General features: G+C 43.5%; 1 protein-coding gene and 1 long non-coding RNA gene across 3 annotated transcripts in view; one reads left to right on the top strand and one right to left on the bottom strand.

The window, feature by feature from the left end:
- LOC138978394 (uncharacterized) overlaps positions 1-19,301 on the top strand; it is a 237,124-nt gene that overhangs the window by 37,125 nt on the left and 180,698 nt on the right. The window lies entirely within an intron of this gene.
- Positions 9,674-19,301, bottom strand: part of LOC138978380 (chitin synthase chs-2-like) — a 74,904-nt gene continuing 65,276 nt past the window's right edge. For both annotated transcript variants that reach the window (XM_070351105.1, XM_070351106.1), the window contains exons 22-27: positions 18,832-18,982; positions 18,466-18,519; positions 17,063-17,221; positions 15,962-16,087; positions 13,882-13,990; positions 9,674-12,981 (exon numbers count right to left, since the gene is read on the bottom strand). In XM_070351105.1, the coding sequence (XP_070207206.1) occupies positions 12,759-12,981; positions 13,882-13,990; positions 15,962-16,087; positions 17,063-17,221; positions 18,466-18,519; positions 18,832-18,982 (822 nt within the window). In that variant the 3' untranslated portion in view covers positions 9,674-12,758. The remainder of the gene's footprint in view (positions 12,982-13,881; positions 13,991-15,961; positions 16,088-17,062; positions 17,222-18,465; positions 18,520-18,831; positions 18,983-19,301) is intronic.

Genomic DNA, 19,301 nt, shown 5'->3' with positions numbered 1-19,301 from the left:
TATGCGTGTTTAATGCTTGCCCGTTTTGCTGTTGTCATGCTATGCGTGTTTCATGCTTTCCCGTCACAGTATTGCTGTTGTCATGGTATGTGTGCTCAATGCTCGTCCGTATTGCTGTTGTCATAGTATGTGTGTTTAATGCTCGCCCGTATCGCAGTTGTCATGGTGTGTGTGTTCAATGCTCGTCCGTATTGCTGTTGTCATAGTACATGTGTGTTTAATGCTCGCTCGTATCGCTGTTGTCATGCTATGTGTGGTTCGTGCTCGCTCGTCACAGTCTCGCTGTTGTCATGCTATGTGTGTTTAATGCTCGCCCGTATTGCTGTTGTCATGCTATGTGTGGTTCGTGCTCGCTCGTATCGCTGTTGTCATGCTATGTGTGTTTAATGCTCGCCCGTATTGCTATTGTAATGCTAGGTGTGTTTAATGCTCGCTCGTATCGCTGTTGTGATGCTATGTGTGTTTAATGCCCGCTCGTATCGCTGTTGTCATGCTATGTGTGTTTAATGCTCGCCCGTATTGCTGTTGTCATGCTATGTGTGTTTAATGCTCGCTCGTATCGCTGTTGTCATGCTATGCGTGTTTAATGCTCGCCCGTATTGCTGTTGTCATGCTATGTGTGTCTAATGCTCGCTCGTATCGCTGTTGTCATGCTATGTGTGGTTTGTGCTCGCTCGTATCGCTGTTGTCATGCGCTATATGTGTTTAATGCTCGCCCGTATTGCTATTGTCATGCTATGTGTGTTTAATGCTCGCTCGTATCGCTGTTGTCATGCTATGTGTGTTTAATGCTAGCTCGTATCGCTGTTGTCATGCAATGTGTTTTTAATGCTCGCCCGGATTGCTGTTGTCATGCTATGTGTGTTTAATGCTCGCTCATATCGCTGTTGTCATGCTATGTGTGTTTAATGCTCGCTCGTATCGCTTTTGTCATGCTATGTGTGTTTAATGCTCGCTCGTATCGCTGTTGTCATGCTATGTGTGGTTCGTGCTCGCTCGTATCGCTGTTGTCATGCTATGTGTGTTTAATGCTCGCCCGTATTGCTGTTGTCATGCTATGTGTGGTTCGTGCTCGCTCGTATCGATGTTGTCATGCTATGTGTGTTTAATGCTCGCTCGTATCGCTGTTGTCATGCTATGTGTGGTTCGTGCTCGCTCGTATCGATGTTGTCATGCTATGTGTGTTTAATGCTCGCTCGTATCGCTGTTGTCATGCTATGTGTGTTTAATGCTCGCCCGTATCGCTGTTGTCATGCTATGTGTGTTTAATGCTCGCTCGTATCGCTATTGTCATGCTATGTGTGTTTAATGCTCGCTCGTATCGCTGTTGTGATGCTATGTGTGTTTAAAGCTTGCCCGTATCGCTGTTGTCATGCTATGTGTGTTTAATGCTCGCCCGTATTGCTGTTGTCATGATATGTGTGTTTAATGCTCGCTCGTATCGCTATTGTCATGCTATGTGTGTTTAATGCTCGCTCGTATCGCTGTTGTGATGCTATGTGTGTTTAATGCTCGCTCGTATCGCTGTTGTGATGCTATGTGTGTTTAATGCTAGCTCGTATCGCTGTTGTGATGCTATGTGTGTTTAATGCTCGCTCGTATCGCTGTTGTGATGCTATGTGTGTTTAATGCTAGCTCGTATCGCTGTTGTCATGCTATGTGTTTTTAATGCTCGCTCGTATCGCTGTTGTCATGCTATGTGTTTTTAATGCTCGCTCGTATCGCTGTTGTCATGCTATGTGTTTTTAATGCTTGCCCGTATTGCTGTTGTCATGCTATGTGTGTTTAATGCTCGCTCGTATCGCTGTTGTCATGCTATGTGTGTTAAAGCTCACTTGTATTGTTATGTGTCTTTGATGCACGTCTCTATTGCTGTTGTGATGTTGTGTCTGTTTCGTGCTTCCTTGTATATGGCTATTGTCATGCTATGTGTGGTTCGTGCTCGTTTGTATATTGTTGTTGTCTTGCTACGTGCGTTTTGATTTTTGTGCTCGTCTGTATTTCTGTTTCCATTGTGTGAGTTTTTCGTGTGTCGCTGTTGTCTTGCTCATTGTGTTACGTGCTCGCCTATAAATTATTGCTGTTTTCATGCTATGTGTGTGTTCAGCAATAACCTTTACCATGGCCAGCGTGTGCATTTTTACACCCCCGGTATAGGGGTGTGTATAGGATTCGGTCGATGTGTTTGTTTGTGTGTTTGTGTTCGCATATAGATCTCAAGAATGAACGGACCGATCGTCACCAAACTTGGTGAACAGGTTCTATACATTCCTGAGACGGTCCTTACAAACATTGGGACCAGTTAAACACACGGTTAGGGAGTTATTGGTGGATTAAGATTCTACAAGGACTTATAGAGGGACATATTAATGGTCAAAGGGAAATAACCTTCTCAGTTGGTGGCAGTGAGAATGGTAAGGACGGGTGTGTTTTTCCTACCTCGGAGGAATTTCTTGTTTCAGTGTAACTAGTTACATGATTGAGCTTCACATGCAAGTTCTCTGTTGTACTTTTCAGAAAAGCATTTTCTTGTGTATTGGAGTATTAAATGCAAAAATTAACGTGCGTGCATTCACGGTTTGGGGGTATCCGCTTGAGAACTTGTCACTACACCAACCCTGGTTCACAGAGGACAATTGTTACCAACTTATCAGGTTTGTTTTGAAAAATTGCCGGAAGAACTTTCTGGTCTGAACATTGCATGTAAACCGTTGTTGTGTGTGCATCACAGTTTGTCAGCACCGACCGTGTATGTTTACCAATACCGCTAATCACCATATTTGTCAGGGATGTTTCACAGCAAAACTGTCCAGTCTAAGCATTGACTGTATTCTGTTTATGTGTTTGCATCAAGGCTTTGCCGCATCAGCAATGTGAAATTACCTGGCTCCTCAGTTACAGAACATTTTCACCAAATTAGCTTGTCACGGATTTAATTTTTTTAATTTTTTTTTAATGTTTGATTATTGTTTAAGCAGTAGCCAGCAGCACTGACTTTCTGGTTTGAGAATAGACTGTAACCCATTGTTGTGTGTGCATCACAGTTTGGCAGCATCAGCAGCCTAAACTTATCTCGCTCCACGCAGACAATAATTGACGCCAACTTGTTACATGATGCGGCTCCGGCGAGTTTGGGCGTTGAGGGCTTCAAATCACCACGTGAGTGCCTCTGCCCAATCAAATTCATTACCCGCCAGGCTTGAAACAGGCAATGCGTTTTTTCTTGGTTCGTGCGAAGAGAAAAGAGTTAATGCGTTTTTTAAGGGGCAGCCTCTTTCCTAAGTGGTTGTGCACGGCTGCTGCCAGGTTCATCGATAATTTGAAATGGGTTTTTAAGGAAGAAAGCCGACCTTTTTTTTGGGGGGTTTCTTTTTTTACGTGCTTAATTTAGATTTACATATATGTATGACCAAGACGAACCGAAGGCGCGAAAAAGAGCTGAACAAATATAATATTACCAATATAATATTTTGTGCAAACGCGCTGAGTGTAAATAACTAGGGATATGTCCCGGCTTTTACATAAGAAAAGTGGTTTTTTGTTTGTTTGTTTTTTAGATTGTTGTCGGTGTGTTTTTGTTTTTTTGGTTTTTTGTTGGGGGGGGGGGGGGCACATTACATTACAATAATCAGTAGCACCTTTGGTTTCTCTGCATATTAATAAACTTTGCTGACTGAGTTTCGACCCCGACACCTGTGTCAGTCTGGGTACTAGTACTATAGTGTTAAAAAAACGGCCTCAAATTGCCCTCATAAGCTACATAGACCCCTTGTCTGCCGGAATAATTTGGTACAAAAAGAAATCATTAAAAAAAATTCATAAACAAAAAATATTCATTAAACAAAAAATATTCATTAAACAAAAATTCTTTAAAAAAACAAAAATTCATCAACAACAACAGACATTTATAAATAATAAAAAAATCAAAGCATGCATGCAAGGTATAACAGTCAGAGCAAATCCGAGAAAATGGTCTCAAGGGGAGGCAATCATGCACTTTAAAGAATAATATACAGCGGTTGTTCCCTTAATAATTGTCAGAGATTTGATTTTTTCGCCAAAAAAGTATATCGTACGTTTTGTGTCAGCAAGGCAAGGGGTTCGGGCTGAGTTATTATGTCACCACACACCACACAAAAATTGTCTTCAAATGTTAAGTTATTCCAATTTTACATTTTACGCTGCGTTTAGGTCATTTTTCCGTGCAATATTTTTGTTTCTGTTTCTATCCCCCCCCCCCCCCCCCCTGATAGCGGTGGAATCTTGCAAGCCTTTGAAGTTCGAGTACCTAATTTCGTTCGGATTTCGTTTGCTAGCGTTGTGATTGATTGTTAGCACTGAAAGTATAATTAAGTCAATGGATGACTAGAATCGGGACTCGAACGCAAAAGAGCTTGCATGACGGAACCGTTTCGCTATTGGATTGGATGGATTGGATAAGATTTACAGTCCAGTGAGGTTACCCTCATGAAAATTCGGGCTGCTCAGTTCTCCCCGGGGAAAGCGAGCTGCCATACATACGGCGCTACCCATATTTATTTCCCCTGCATGCGTGTATTCATGTTTCCTGAGACTTAATGCCGTGTGAGATGGAATTTTTTTAACTTTATTCCAAGTCCCACGGGTATTTGATGGACATTTTTATCTATGCCTATACAATTTTGCCAGGAAAGACCCTTTTGTCAATCGTGGGATCTTTAACGTGCACACCCCAATGTAGTGTACACGAAGGGACCTCGGTTTTTCGTCTCATCCGAAAGACTAGCACTTGAACCCACCACCTAGGTTAGGAAAGGGGGCCTGAACACGCAACCTCTCGCTGTACATTTATTTAATAGATTCAGTAGCACAGTTACGGGACATTTTCCAATTTGTGACCCTCCACCACGAAATGAGTCGCATGTCACCTCGCACGGTTCTGCGCTAGGCCTAATATAAGTCCGGGGGGACTGTGGTAAAAGTGTGAGGGTCACCTTAGTCACAGGCTTATAACTCGAAAAGTTTTCGCTCTTTTCTAAAACGGTTTTTACCACTGGATAGAGCATAAAACACTCTTTAGGAAAATGTACAAATATTAAAATCATGCAAAGATGACATGCGACTCATCCCGTGGTGGAGGGTCACATTTATCATTGCAGATGTGTCCAAATCACAACAAAGCGAATGTCTCCTGGACTTCTTACACTTTCAGTGGCTAGATAACTTCTCCCAAATGACTTCTTCTTTTAATCAGCGACAATTCTCCATCTTGCACGGTGGATAGTCAGGCTGTTCATTATTCGATGGTTTACACGAGAAGGATAGTGCCTCTAACTTCCAGTTCCTGTTGAAGTCCGAAGTGCTGACGAATACGTCATAAATAACACGATGAAAACTTCACGATCAAACCGCAAGCTATCTACCTTCAAGACTGTCCGCCCTGCACAACATGGGACGCAAATTGGCAATTAGCTCAACTTCAAAGTGCTGCGCTGACTTCAAATAGGCAACTCGGGTAGAAAGTCAAGAGCCCTAGCAAGTGTGTGTGTGTGTGTGTGTGTTTGAGAGAGAGAGAGAGACTCGGAGAGAGAGAGAAAGAGAGAGAGAGAGAGAGAGAGAGAGAGAGAGAGAAGGAGAGAGAGAGAAAGAGAGAGAGAGAGCGCGCGAGAGAGAGAGATAGAGAGATAGAGAGAGAGAGAAGGAGAGAGAGAGAGAGAGAGAGAGAGAAAGAGAGAGAGAGAGTGATAGTGAGAGCGAGAGAGAGAGAGAGGGAGGGCCGCACACACATACACACACACACACATACACACACACACACACACACACACACACACGCGCACACACACACACACACACACTGACACACACACACACACACATACACACACACACGCACGCACGCATACACACACACTCCACACACACTCCACACACACACACACGCACACACATACACACACACACTGACACACACACACACACACACCGGCACACACACACCTAAAGTGTGGATGGTTACCTAAGAGGCGGCACTGGGTGTAGTGCCTTTCTAGTGCACTTGCACTACAACAGCACTGGGTGCAGTACTCGCTCCGGCATCGAAGAATTTTGCACTAAAAAAATGAACAAAATTTGACCTATTTCGTCGCCTATAGAGGACGGAAAGAATGTCATTTTGAACATTGTTATGACATTCTTTCCGTCAAAAAAGTCAATTTAACGGTGTTAAATGAAGCGACCATCCACACAGTTAGGTTGCCATCCAGAGTTTAACATTCTTATGACATTCTTTCCGTCAAAAAAGTCAATTTAACGGTGTTAAATGAAGCGACCATCCACACAATCAGGTTGCCATCCACAGTTTAGGTTGCCATCCACGTGTGGATGGTTGCCTTATGGTGATTTAGGCAACCAAACCTGTGGAAATATGGGTACACACACACACACACACACACACACACACACACACACACACTACAAACGCACACACACACGGCTGTTCAGTCGTCAAGTCGTAAGCAAGCCTCCCTTACACCCCCCCACACATACACACACACACACACTGACACACGCACACACACACACACACACACACGCACACACACACACACACATACACACACACACACGCACACACACACACACTCCACACACACACACGCACACACACACACACAACCACATTCACGACACATATATACACACACACACAACCACATACACGACACATATACATACACACACACACACATACCCCTCCACCCCCCCTCCCCCATCCCCCACACACCAACTAATCACCAAGCCCTACAGAAAGACGTGACATTCGGGGTGATGCCAGCAGGTAAAACACAGACTGATAATGCCAGACAAGTAGCCAAATGTCTGGCACCACACGTGGAAGTGATCATCCCATTAGACATATGGTAAGCTCTTCCAGGGCACATCTTGTAGCACAAGAAAGAAAACACTGACAGCCTTTGTTTCCTTGGACTCTCGGAGTTTGTATTCTTGCACATGTCTCAGTGTCTTTGTTGGATTATATTGTGGAACTGAAATTATCCGTGAATGAGACTTGGAAGGTGATGAACGAATACAATGCTTCTCATTCTTTAAGTTTCAAAGGGGGAAGGGATTGGGATAGGGAGGGAGGGGTGGGGGGGGGGTGTAAGGGAGGCTTGCTTACGACTTGACGACTGAACAGCCGTGTGTGTGTGTGCGTTTGTAGTGTGTGTGTGTGTGTGTGCCCGGTGTGTGTGTGTGTGTGTGTGTGTGTGTATGTGTGTGTGTGTGTGTGTGTGTGTTTGTGTCGTGTATGTGGTTGTGTGTGTGTGTATATATATATGTGTCGTGTATGTGGTTGTGTGTGTGTGTGTGTGTATGTGTCGTGTATGTGGTTGTGTGTGTGTGTGTGTGTATATATGTGTCGTGTATGTGGTTGTGTGTGTATATGTGTTGTGTGTGTGCATAAGTGTATGTGTGTGCGTGTGTGTGTGTGTGTGTGTATATGTGTCGTGTATGTGGTTGCGTGTGTGTGTGTATAATTATGTGTGTATATGTGTGTGTGTGTGTATGTGTGTGTGTGTGTGTGTGTGTGTGTGTGTGGGTGTGTGTGTGTGTGTGTGTGTGTGTGTGTGTGTGTGTGTGTGTATTAACTAATTTTTAAGCTTCCGAGCTAAAATGCAATGCCAAAGTCCGGACTGAAGTTTGGTTGACCAAAACTTAAATCAATTTGGTTGAAAAACGAGGGTGTGACAGTTCCGCCTCAACTGACACTAATAGTAATAATTGTCAGTAAGTACTGGTGTCACAAGACTGATGTGAACCAGTTGATTGGCTAATGGCGATGCGCTAAAACTGTTTGCGCACTCTTGGAGTGCGCTAACTTTCCCACAGAGCGTATTCTTCCGCCCTTTGCCTAAGCGAGACTGTGCTCTGATCCTCAAAATTAATTAATGACATGTAGCTTATATTCTCCACAATACCAAATGACCATAAGTTCCCTGCTTCTCAATTAAAGCAGAAGGTTTTTTTTTCTGACAGATTGCATGTCAGTGCCTGTGCCACAGTGCCACTGATCTAAAAATAGAAGCCGCTGTGTTTCATCTCATTTTCGCCGACTTGCATAAATTCTTCTCATATGCCATGTTAGTGGCATGTAGCTTATCATCCACATTAGTATACAATTCCCAGCGGCTAACAGAAAACACAAGTGTTATTCCGATAACGTACCAGCTAGACCAGTTTGGAAGACTGACTCGATCGACTCTGTCATACCATAGATGTGTATTGACAGGATCGCCAACGTAGCAGACTACACTGAAATACGACTGCATCAGTTCAGTAAATGAATGGTTTCCGAATTATTATTTCAAGGCAAATACAACACCCACTCACTCTTTCAACTTGACGTCTGGTCTTATTTTTGTAATGTTAGCCGGCGACTACAGTCTGAAAAGAGTAGCTACGGGAAGAGAAAGGCGAGCAGCAGCAGACAACTCACTGCGGGACGCACGACAACAAACATGTAGTGCGTCCCGGTGTAGGATCCGGTCCGGTCCCCCCTCTGAAGTAGTCCCCCGGGGGACCAATTCGTGGCAAAAACTGCTCTATAATGGTCCCCCCTTAGACATCCAGCCTCGTTTTTCTTAGGCATTCAAGCCATTTTCAATCTATATCTTCGTCCAGTATTATGTAGTGCACAGACAGCAATCTCTTTGTTTGACTATATTTTGCAGAAAATAAAATAGATCTGATTTATAATGCCGTTCAAAAGAAAAATCACATGAAATAAAATGAATAATAAATAAATACTGATAAGAAGAAATGAAACCAGTCTCTGATTCTTTCCTTTCTTTTCTCTAAAATTGCTGGTAACATTACTAACATTGTAACAAGAAAAACGAGGCTGGATGTCTAAGGGGGGACCATTATTGAGCAGTTTTTGCCACGAATTGGTCCCCCGGGGACTACTTCAGAGGGGGGACCGGACCGGATCCTACACCGGGACCTCCTCCATGAATTTCTAGTACGTGATTTGGGCTTCTAGTGCGTATAGGACGCAGGGAAGCGCATTTTGGGGAGCACTGAAACTATCGAAAACTGCCACAAAAACCTGCCAACAAGCTTTCTCTGCAGAGCAGGAACATATTTCTCAAATAATTTTGACCACTACTTTCTTTCTTTGTTTGTTTGTTTGCTTAACGCCCCGCCGACCACGAAGGGCCATATCAGGGCGGTGCTGCTTTGACATATAACGTGCGCCACACACAAGACAGAAGTCGCAGCACAGGCTTCATGTCTCACCTAGTCACATTATTCTGACACCGGACCAACCAGTCCTAGCACTAACCCCATAATGCCAGACGCCAGGCGGAGCAGCCACTAGATTGCCAATTTTAAAGTCTTAGGTATGACCCGGCCGGCGTTCGAACCCACGACCTCCCGATCACGAGGCGGACGTTTGACCACTACGTATTGGTGACAATCAAGACATCAACGCGTTTGTCCGCAGAAGGTGTTTAGGTAAATAACACGTGCTAATATTGTCGGTAACTCTGGTGTCGACTATGTACGAAACACACACACACACACACACACACACACACACACACACACACACACACACACACACACACACACACACACACACCAGCGCGCGCGCGCGCGTGCGTATTACCATACGGAGAAAGAGAGATTTGTTTAATTTGTTTTATTTCGCATCTATTGACAAACACGTCCATAGGAATTCTAACAATAGTGTAATAATGTAGTTTGATATATATTACTTAACATAGGTGGACACATATGGATCAATTTAATGACATCCGACACCGATGCATGCACAGCCTGGCGGTGACATTACGGTTCATTTTCTTCTGCGAATAAGACAAAACACCGAAACAGACTTCTTTTTCAAAATTCTCCGTCAGTTCCTGGGAGAAGTCACACGATGTTTTAGGTGACGTCAAGCTGTGCATTATGACGTCTTCTCCAACTTTTGTTTTGCTTATGACGTCAAAGATGTCACTTTGAAATACAGGGTCAAGAAGAGAAGTCTTGGTGTGTTCAGTCGCTGTCGTTTGTCATTACATAATCGCAAATGGTGTTTTATTTTTATTTTTACAAAATACGAGAAAGAACCAGGTACATATGTGCTGTACTTGTTGGAAACTGAGCATATGCAAAATGTACGTACACAAATAGACAAATAGTTGTATCACAGAAGTCGCCAAAAGGTGAGGCGTTCGTCGAATCTTGACTCCAGCCTAATAATGTGATCAATTTGCGCTGCTGAATATATAAAAATGATTGAACATGTTCCGATGATTGCACGCAACCATCTTAAAGTGATCTTTCAAGTTATACCTCTTCCTTCTCTCATAATTGCAAGTAATAATTGATAACATTCTGATTGTTCCTTTGCAAACATGTGGGTACATGTGTGCTTAAAAATCAGCTTTTCGTCCACAGGCTGTTTGAGAGAACAATGATGATGATGACGATGATGATGATGATGATGATGATGATGACGACGATGATGATGGTGATGACGACGATGATGATGATGACGATGATGATGATGACGATGGTGATGACGATGATGACGGTGATGATGATGATGATGATTATGATGATGACGATGCCGATGATGATGATGATGATGATGAAGATTGTTGATGACTGCTGACTTTCCTGTGTAAACTCCTTTTCGTCATACAGCATGGTGATATGTGGTAACTTGATTCAATATATAAATGGCTAATTAAAAACACATGATGATGATAATAATAAAACGTGTTATTAATCATACCATTCTCATACAATAACTTCACAATGCATCGTAGGTTGACGTGAACAATAACTCTTATCATTTGAAAGTATGTTGGTGATATGTATATGAACGCAAAAGCGTTCTGTCAAGTAATCATGCATGCACAGATCATTTTAAACTGTTGTACTGATAGCCTAACGACATCTGAAGCATTTCGAATACACTATCTTTTTAAAGCAAGCGTATGAAAATTCGTGCATATGAACAGTCATTTGCCTTAGGAATAACGCAATTTAATTAAACCAGTAAAATGTATCATAACAGGTAAAAGTCAAAACAATTCTTTCTTTCTTTCTTTATTTGGTGTTTAACCTCGTTTTCAACCGTTCAAGGTTATATCGCGACGGAGTCAAAACAATAAAATATCGTCTTTTGAGAAGTCCCAAATCCATCACATATGAATAAAGCCAAATAAAGATAGAAAGTAACGTACATATCAGTAAAACAAAGGCGTTCTTAGAAGATAAGGCAAGAGCATGACATTTTTGGTATGATAAACCTAAGAGTATATATTCCCATTACAGGTTACAGGACAACGCTCGGATAATCTCAGAATACGCCAAAACAATTCGCTGACATAGTTGCATAGAATCTCTTCTAAAATGTACACTGGCAAACATATAACACGTGAAAATATGTCATTGGCTGAAAGTAAAAATCTCAACTAAACAAAGAAACAAACAAAACGAAACAAAACCAGACAGACATACAGAAATACGGTTAAACAGACAAACAAACAAACACAAAATAAAAACAAGACCGGTTGCTGGTTATGGCAGGGATACATGAGATGGCCATGACAACATATTCGTTTTTCTCCCTCAAAGGCGACACAAGGTAAACCAACCGATCAAGCAAGTAATCAAGACATTTAGCAAAGAAATTGTGGATTTTTTTTATAATGTGGAGTTTCACTTCAGTTCTCTTAAAACACACACACACACACACACACACACACACACACACACACACACACACACACACACACACACACACACACACACACACACACACACACACACACACACACTCTCTCTCTCTTTCTCTCTCTCACACAAACACACACACACACACACACACACACACACACACACACACACACACACACACACACACACATGTATTCCAACATACGGTTTAACACGGTTGACTGCTTCACACAACACTGATTTTGTCCTGAAGGCTCGTCCCCATTGGCGTTTTCGGTGGACATACAGCGGCTCGCGCATGCTATAATTATAGACGTCGTCATGGAAATTTGGCGTGCCTCATGTTAGACAGCTTTTCAGCATGAGGCCAAAACTAATTATTTTTTGTTATGAAATAGTGTTTGTAGTTGTACCTGGTACGGATATAAAGATAAAAGAGTGTTCAATCATGCATTGCCATTCGTATTTAAGAGAATATTTCTTATGGAGAATGATTTACTTAGTTTAAAGAACAAAATCGATAAAATCGCAAAGATTCGAGTTACGCCAACATTCCAGAACGACGACGATATGTTTTTTCTTTTCCCAATTTCAACTGGCAAACGGCAGCGATTTGGATTAGTACAACTATTCGATCCCAGGCACATCTTTAGATACTCCTTTGAACAGTGTTCGACGGGCGCTACCCAGGCCAGTTTCAATTGTCAAACGGCAGCGAAGTGGAGTATTACTACTGTTCAAATCCAGGCACGAGCGCTACCTACACATTTTAAATGACAAGTTGAGTGGTTTTAGTGGAGTGTTCAGCACTGCTGGGGTTGCTGGTCCGGAGTCTTTTCAGTTTCCTCTTGGGGTGCATGACCCTGGCTCTTCGGCGAGCGCTACCTACACATTTTAAACGACGAGGGGAGTGGTTTTAGCGGAGTGTTCAGCACTGCTGGGGTTGCTGGTCCGGAGTCTTTTCAGTTTCCTCTTGGGGTGCATGACCCTGGCTCTTCGGCGAGCGCTACCTACACATTTTAAACGACGAGGGGAGTGGTTTCAGTAGAGTGTTCCGCACTGCTGGGGTTGCTGGTCCGGAGTCTTTTCTGTTTCCTCTTGGGGTGCATGACCCTGGCCCAGGCCCTCTTCTCGTCTTGCTTGACCTGCAGCACGGCTGCCCAGTCCGCCGTCTCGTCAAAGTCGCTCCTCCGCAGCTTTTCCCGTGAGAAAGCCCACGAGTTGCTCATGGGGCGTCCGCACCTGTCAAGGCAAGGCAACATTTATTTTCAAAATACCCTGGGGTTATATGAAATAGGTAAATTACGCCAACAACAAACAAAGACACAAATGAAAGGCTGAATCATATCAGATCTCGGCTTACGCCTCGATCTGATATGATTTCAGCTTTCTCGACATTCAGACTGATAAATGTTGATATCACAGTCAAATCTAACGATAACTAATAATATCACGGTCAAATCTAACGATAACTAATAATAATTATCGTCTCTTCAGCTGATATTGCTATGCGGGACCGATGCAAGTTCGTTTCCTTTTTGAGTTAACCTGGCACGCTCCATGTTTAAAACTATTTACAATACAGGAAAATCACTGTAAACAACGACGCGAACAAAAACGACAATTCTGTTTGTACTACTACTACTACTACTACTACTACTACTACTACTACTACTACGACTACTACTGCTGCTGCTACTACTGCTACTAGAGGAGAGGGGCCATATATTATGCAGGCTCACCAGAATTTCATCCAAACTTTCTTATTCTGCACGTGGAGCATCTCGGCTGTTGATTGTGTGTGTGTGTACGTGTGTGTGTGAGTGTGAGTATGTGTCAGGGTGTGTGTGTGTGTTTGTGTGTGTGTGTGAGTGCGTGTGTTTCTGTGTGTGAGTGCGTGTGTTTCTGTGTGTGAGTGCGTGTGTTTCTGTGTGTGTGTGTGTGTGTGTGTGTGTGTGTGCGTGCGTGCGTGCGTGTGTGTGTGTGTGCGTGCGTGCGTGCGTGCGTGCGTGCGTGCGTGCGTGCGTGCGTGTGTGTGTGTGTGTGCAATTAGAGGGAGGGTCCTTTTCCAACGTAAAAGCCTTGTCAGATCTGTGATGGTGAGTCGAACCGTTTAAGCGGGAAGCATTGTATCTTTAATACCTGTAGGGGGCCCTGGCGAGGTAGTGTGAAAGTGTGTAGAGGCGATGTAGCAACATGGCGAGGAATTGGATGGCGAAGAGAAGACCGAACACCACCAGAAACACAAGACCTGAAAAAGAGCAACCAGATTGAAAAACCAGATAAATGAGTGACAAAGTTAAAGAAACACACACACCTAAAAACAGACAGGTTCCTTTTGGGAACGTTTAATCGTGAAAAAACACACAAAAAATATTCACTAATACGTCGACCTAGTGGACTTTGGAGTGAACAAGTGACAGAGAAATAACCAGGGTCGGGGTGCACGAGAAATGTCCCAACCGGGTGGGAGCCAGCCGCAGTGTTGGATTGGTTGAAATAGAGATTCGTTGTGATTTCAATGGATCAGACCTCGCGATGTGTTCTCTCCCGGTTGGGTGGCACCCACTTTCGGTTCGTGCACGTACCTCAGCCCTGGCGTCACGTTTGCGCTTAGAGACGCGGTTTAGTTCAACCTGGCAAGCTGAATTTCAAGTAAATATCTGCATTAAGACAACGTCTCTGTAGCTGTCATTCGGAAGGCAGGAAAAAAGCAGTCAGGACAAAATTCAAACCTGTGTTTTTTGCTAAGACTTGGGTTACGAGCAGTTTACTCAAAATGGTAGAAACAAGAATCAGCCACAACGTGTTAATTCACTGTCAGTACAACACAAACGTTGGCCAATAACATCAGGGGAGTAAAACCCCACATAACGCGTTAATTTACTGTCAGTACAAAAAAAAAACCGTTGGCCAATAACATCAGGGGAGAAAACCCCCACAACGTGTTAATTCACTGTCAGTACAGCAAAAACGTTGGCCAATGACATCAGGGGAGTAAAACCCCACAACGTGTTAATTCACTGTCAGTACAACAAAAACGTTGGCCAATAACAATCAATCAATCAATCAATCAATGAAGCTTATATCGCGCATATTCCGTGGGTACAGTTCTAGGCGCTCTGCAGTAATGCCGTGTGAGATGAAATTTTATACGGCCAGTAGATTGCAGCCATGTCGGCGCATATTTACCTTTCACGGCCTTATTCCAAGTCACACGGGTATGGTAGACAATTATTAACTGTGCCTAAGCAATTTTGCCAGGAAAGACCCTTTTGTCAATCGTGGGATCTTTAACGTGCACACCCAATGTAGTATACACGGGGGGTGGTTCGGACACCGAAGAGAGTCTGCACACAAAGTTGACTCTGTGAAATAAATTTCCGCCGAACCTGGGATCGAACTCGCGCTGACAGCGGCCAACTGAATACAAATCCAGCGCGCTACCAACTGAGCTATATCCCCGCCCCATCAGTGTTCATAACATCAGGGGAGTAAAACCCAACAACGCGTTAATCATTGTCAGTACAACAAAAACGTTGGCCAATAACATCAGGGGAGTAAAACCCCACAACGCGTTAATCATTGTCAGTACAACAAAAACGTTGGCCAATAACATCAGGGGTGTAAACCCCACAACGCGGTAATTCACTGTCAATACAACACAAACGTTGGCCAATAACATCAGGGGAGTAAAACCCCACAATGTGTCAATTCATTGTCAGTACAACACAAACGTTGGCCAATAACATCAGGGGATCCGGGAGTAAAACCCCACAACACGTTAATTTACTGTCAATACTGACAACACAAACGTTGGCCAATAACACCAGGAGAGTAAAACCCTACAACGCGTTAAATTTAATCATTGTCAGTACAACACAAACGTTGGCCAATAGCATCAGGGGAGTAAAACCCACAGACACTCAAACAGTTAGCCAGCCAAACGCCGATCTAGAGAATAAGCTCCGAGCACAGGAAGTGCATTTTTAGAAGGTAGGGTAGACATGAGAATCAGCCACAGCGTGTTGCTCACTGTCATGGGTACAGCCACAGCGTGTTGTTCACTGTCATGGGTAGACACTTACTTACTTACTTACTTGTGCCTTTGACCCCGTCCGGGGCATAGGCCGCCAACAAGAGCTCGCCAGGCACTCCGATCCTGGGCCCATGGCTAGACTCACAAACACACAACCTGTCAGCCAGCCAGCCAGGCACCTACCTAGAGGATTAGCTCCAAGCACGGTGAGAGCACCTTTAGAAGCCAGAGTGGAGATCAGGATCAGCCACAGGATGTTGCTTACAGCCAGTATCATGAGCCAATCGTTTCGCAGGCTGGCCAGCTTCACTGCAACAAACATTAACAGACAAATCAGTCAAACCTCATCTCCGTGTGTGCTACTCCTGTAAGCCCCACATACACTTTTAATCAAACTAAGCCACAAGAATGACACTGAACAGCTTCCGTGCTGCGTTACTTTTGAGCTGTGTACCAGACACGTTAAGTTTAAGGCAGAATGCTAACTTATTCCAGCGTATGTCCAGTTCTTGCGATCTTTAGTGTTGCTTCTTCTTTCAAGGCGTACAACATTAATTTGAGTTTAACCTTCTGTTTCATCCTTCTGTTTCTCTTTTGAATGATGTCAATGACCTTTTGCTTGGAATACTGTAATGAAGAGCATTCTATCTCTCATCTCAACATCAGCAATTGTTTTGACCAAAACACCAACAGAAAACAAAATCCATTGGGTTCATCCCGAAAACTATAATCACCATATTCCCTGGTCATTCTGTGCCTAAAAACCGCTTTCCGGTGTGTTTTAATAGTCCATCAAAGAATAAATGTGACCCTCCACCACGGAATGAGTCGGGTGTCACCTCGCGCGGTTCTGCGCTAGGACTAATATACGTCCGGGGGGTGTCTGGTAACAGGGTGAGGGTCACCTTAGTCACAGGCTGATAACTCGAACAGTTTTTGCTCTTTTTTTAAAACGGGTTTCACCACTAGATAGAGCATAACATAATCTTTAAGGAAATGTAAATAAAAAAATCATGCAAAGGTGACATCCGACTCATTCCGTGGTGGAGGGTCACAAATGGTCTATACTCCCGCATCTGTCTCTATCTTAGGTGGCTGATTGCACCTAAACACGGACACACGTAGGTCGCGCGACTTCTGTTGCTGGTATTCTTCCAGTACCATGAAGCGAACCGAATTCAGCAGCAATGGGACGATAAAGTATGAAGTGAAATGGAAAAAAAGTCCCTGAATCCAACGTCATCATCATCTTCATCTCTGAGATCTAATCTATCTACAGCTTACCCTTGACCTCTCCTTCCAAGCCGAACGCCTTGAGGTCAGGCTCCAGACACTTGAGCTTGAGGGTCTCCCAGAAGTCGTGTTCCTCCACGTTGGACTCTCTGAGGTCGTGCATGGGGGCCTCGTCAATCACCTGACGCATCTTTATGTTCTTCTGCTGGGCTGATTTTGGAAAACAAAATTGAACTTTGAGCTAGTGAACAATACATTGTGATAATAATGGTAGCGTAAAGTTGGATACGTGTACTCATATATATGCAACCATTCCACGTTTTGTGACCCCCCCTCCTCCTGCACCCCCACCCCCCACCCACCACCCCCCACCACCCTCTCAACGCGTGTTGGTATTGGTTGTTTTGTTTCAGAAGACACGTGTTGTGTTCCATATTATCCACAACGTCGTCAATGACCTGACGCATCTTTATGTTCTTCTGCTGGGTTGATTTTGAAAGAAAAAGTTAGATTAACTTTGAGCTAGTGAACGATAACTGTTGAAATGGTCGCGTAAATAACGGATACGTGTACGGATATATATATATGCGAAATCAAAAAACAAGAATGGTAGGTAATTGGAACGTTTATTATTGACAAAACAAAACGTTACATTTACAGTACGTCGACCCACAGGTCTTTGAAGTAGACCGACAGACAAACAGATACAGAATTAGCAGTTAGTAATTAGCAGTTAGTAATTAGCAGTTAGTAATTAGCAGTTAGTAATTAGCAGTTAGTAATTAGCAGTTAGTAATTAGCAGTCTATCTCTTTTTGGATTCATAAAGGCTATGTGCGACCATTCCACGTTTTGTGACACCCCTCCACCTGCAACCCCCCCCCCCCCACCCCTTCTCAACGCGTGTAGGTGCTGTTTGATTGAGAAGACACGAGTTGCAAGTGTTGGTTCTATAGGCACCAACCTTCTGGTGTGGGCTGTTCCTTGAAGAAGAACGAGTAAATGAACGATGAACTGTGATAATTGTGGAGTGCATGTACTCATAAATTGCGACTATTCCATCACCTGCACAGACAGCTGGAGGCCGTATTGGCAGATGCTAAAACCCTTTGAGCTCTCCTCCTCTACCTCCTTTACGACGCGGGTTGGTGTGCTTTCTTGTAAAACCATGCGCGGGTGAACGATGAATTATGATCATGGCAGAGTGAAGAGTGGTTGCGTGTACCTACGTTTTGCGACCATTCGAAAATACACAGAGGTCACGTTTTACCCCGCCCCCTCCCCTCAACATCCGTAGGTGTGTTTTAGTCCGGCAGACATGTTTTAGGAGTTCAAGATATGTCATTCATCAGACAGGGACAAGCAGCACACATGCTCGTCTGGGAAGGGTTCAACAGTGTCATTTCCTGATACAATCCAAGACCAAGACAGTTGTATTTTTAACGATGCGCTTACCTTCTGTTGGATCTCTGAGCATAGATATGGCGTACTTCAACCTTTTGACATGGCCTGCACAAAGAAACGTGAATTTTGAGACAAATTACAAATGCAAACATTGAGCAAAAGAATTAAGAGTGCTAATACGTGAACATAATCGGATTCGAGTCACCTTTACATGTGAAAATAAGAACTCTTACTCATTTAACATCGTGGCAAAACATTTCACAAAATTAAAGTTGCATCATGATTTACAACTTTTGAAGAAAACGTTTGCGGAGCAAAACTGTGTCGCATTATCACCTTTAGAATGTTAACTTAGATATCTCTTTGAGCCAGTAAACCATACGTCCCCTCGACCGTTTCGCTATGTTGAATTCCTACCATCTTTGATGACTCCTAATTCTCGTTCAATTTCCTTTCGTCCAAACGACTTGAGGATCTCCATCTCTTTGGGGTTCCTGATGTGGTTCCGGCGGAAGTTGTCACGGTACATGAGCAGTCCTATCTCCTCCAACCATTCGTCCACGTTTGTCTGTAATGAGGAAGGCCGGTTTAGTAACAAACACATTGGCACAGTGGCTTCAAAATCAAGAAAGGAGATTCAAAAGCAACAACCAAAACGAACTGCTAGCAACGTAGCTTTGAGAGAATATGAATAACCCAGTTGCAGTAAGGTACCGACAGAAGATGGGATGACACACAATGAGTTTGGTGTCCGGGACGCGAAGGAACACATTTTTAGAGAGGTAAGTTTAAGGTAACTGAGCACATACACACAGAAAAAAAGAAAATCAGCTCATAATCACTGGCATGGCCATCACCATGTTCAGAAGTAGCAACAGACATAGAAC

The sequence above is a fragment of the Littorina saxatilis genome, linkage group LG10, assembly GCF_037325665.1.
Source record: "Littorina saxatilis isolate snail1 linkage group LG10, US_GU_Lsax_2.0, whole genome shotgun sequence".
NCBI classification, from domain to species: Eukaryota; Metazoa; Mollusca; class Gastropoda; order Littorinimorpha; family Littorinidae; genus Littorina; species Littorina saxatilis.
Note: the sequence above shows the minus strand (reverse complement) of the source record. Positions and strands in the feature narration are given on the sequence as shown.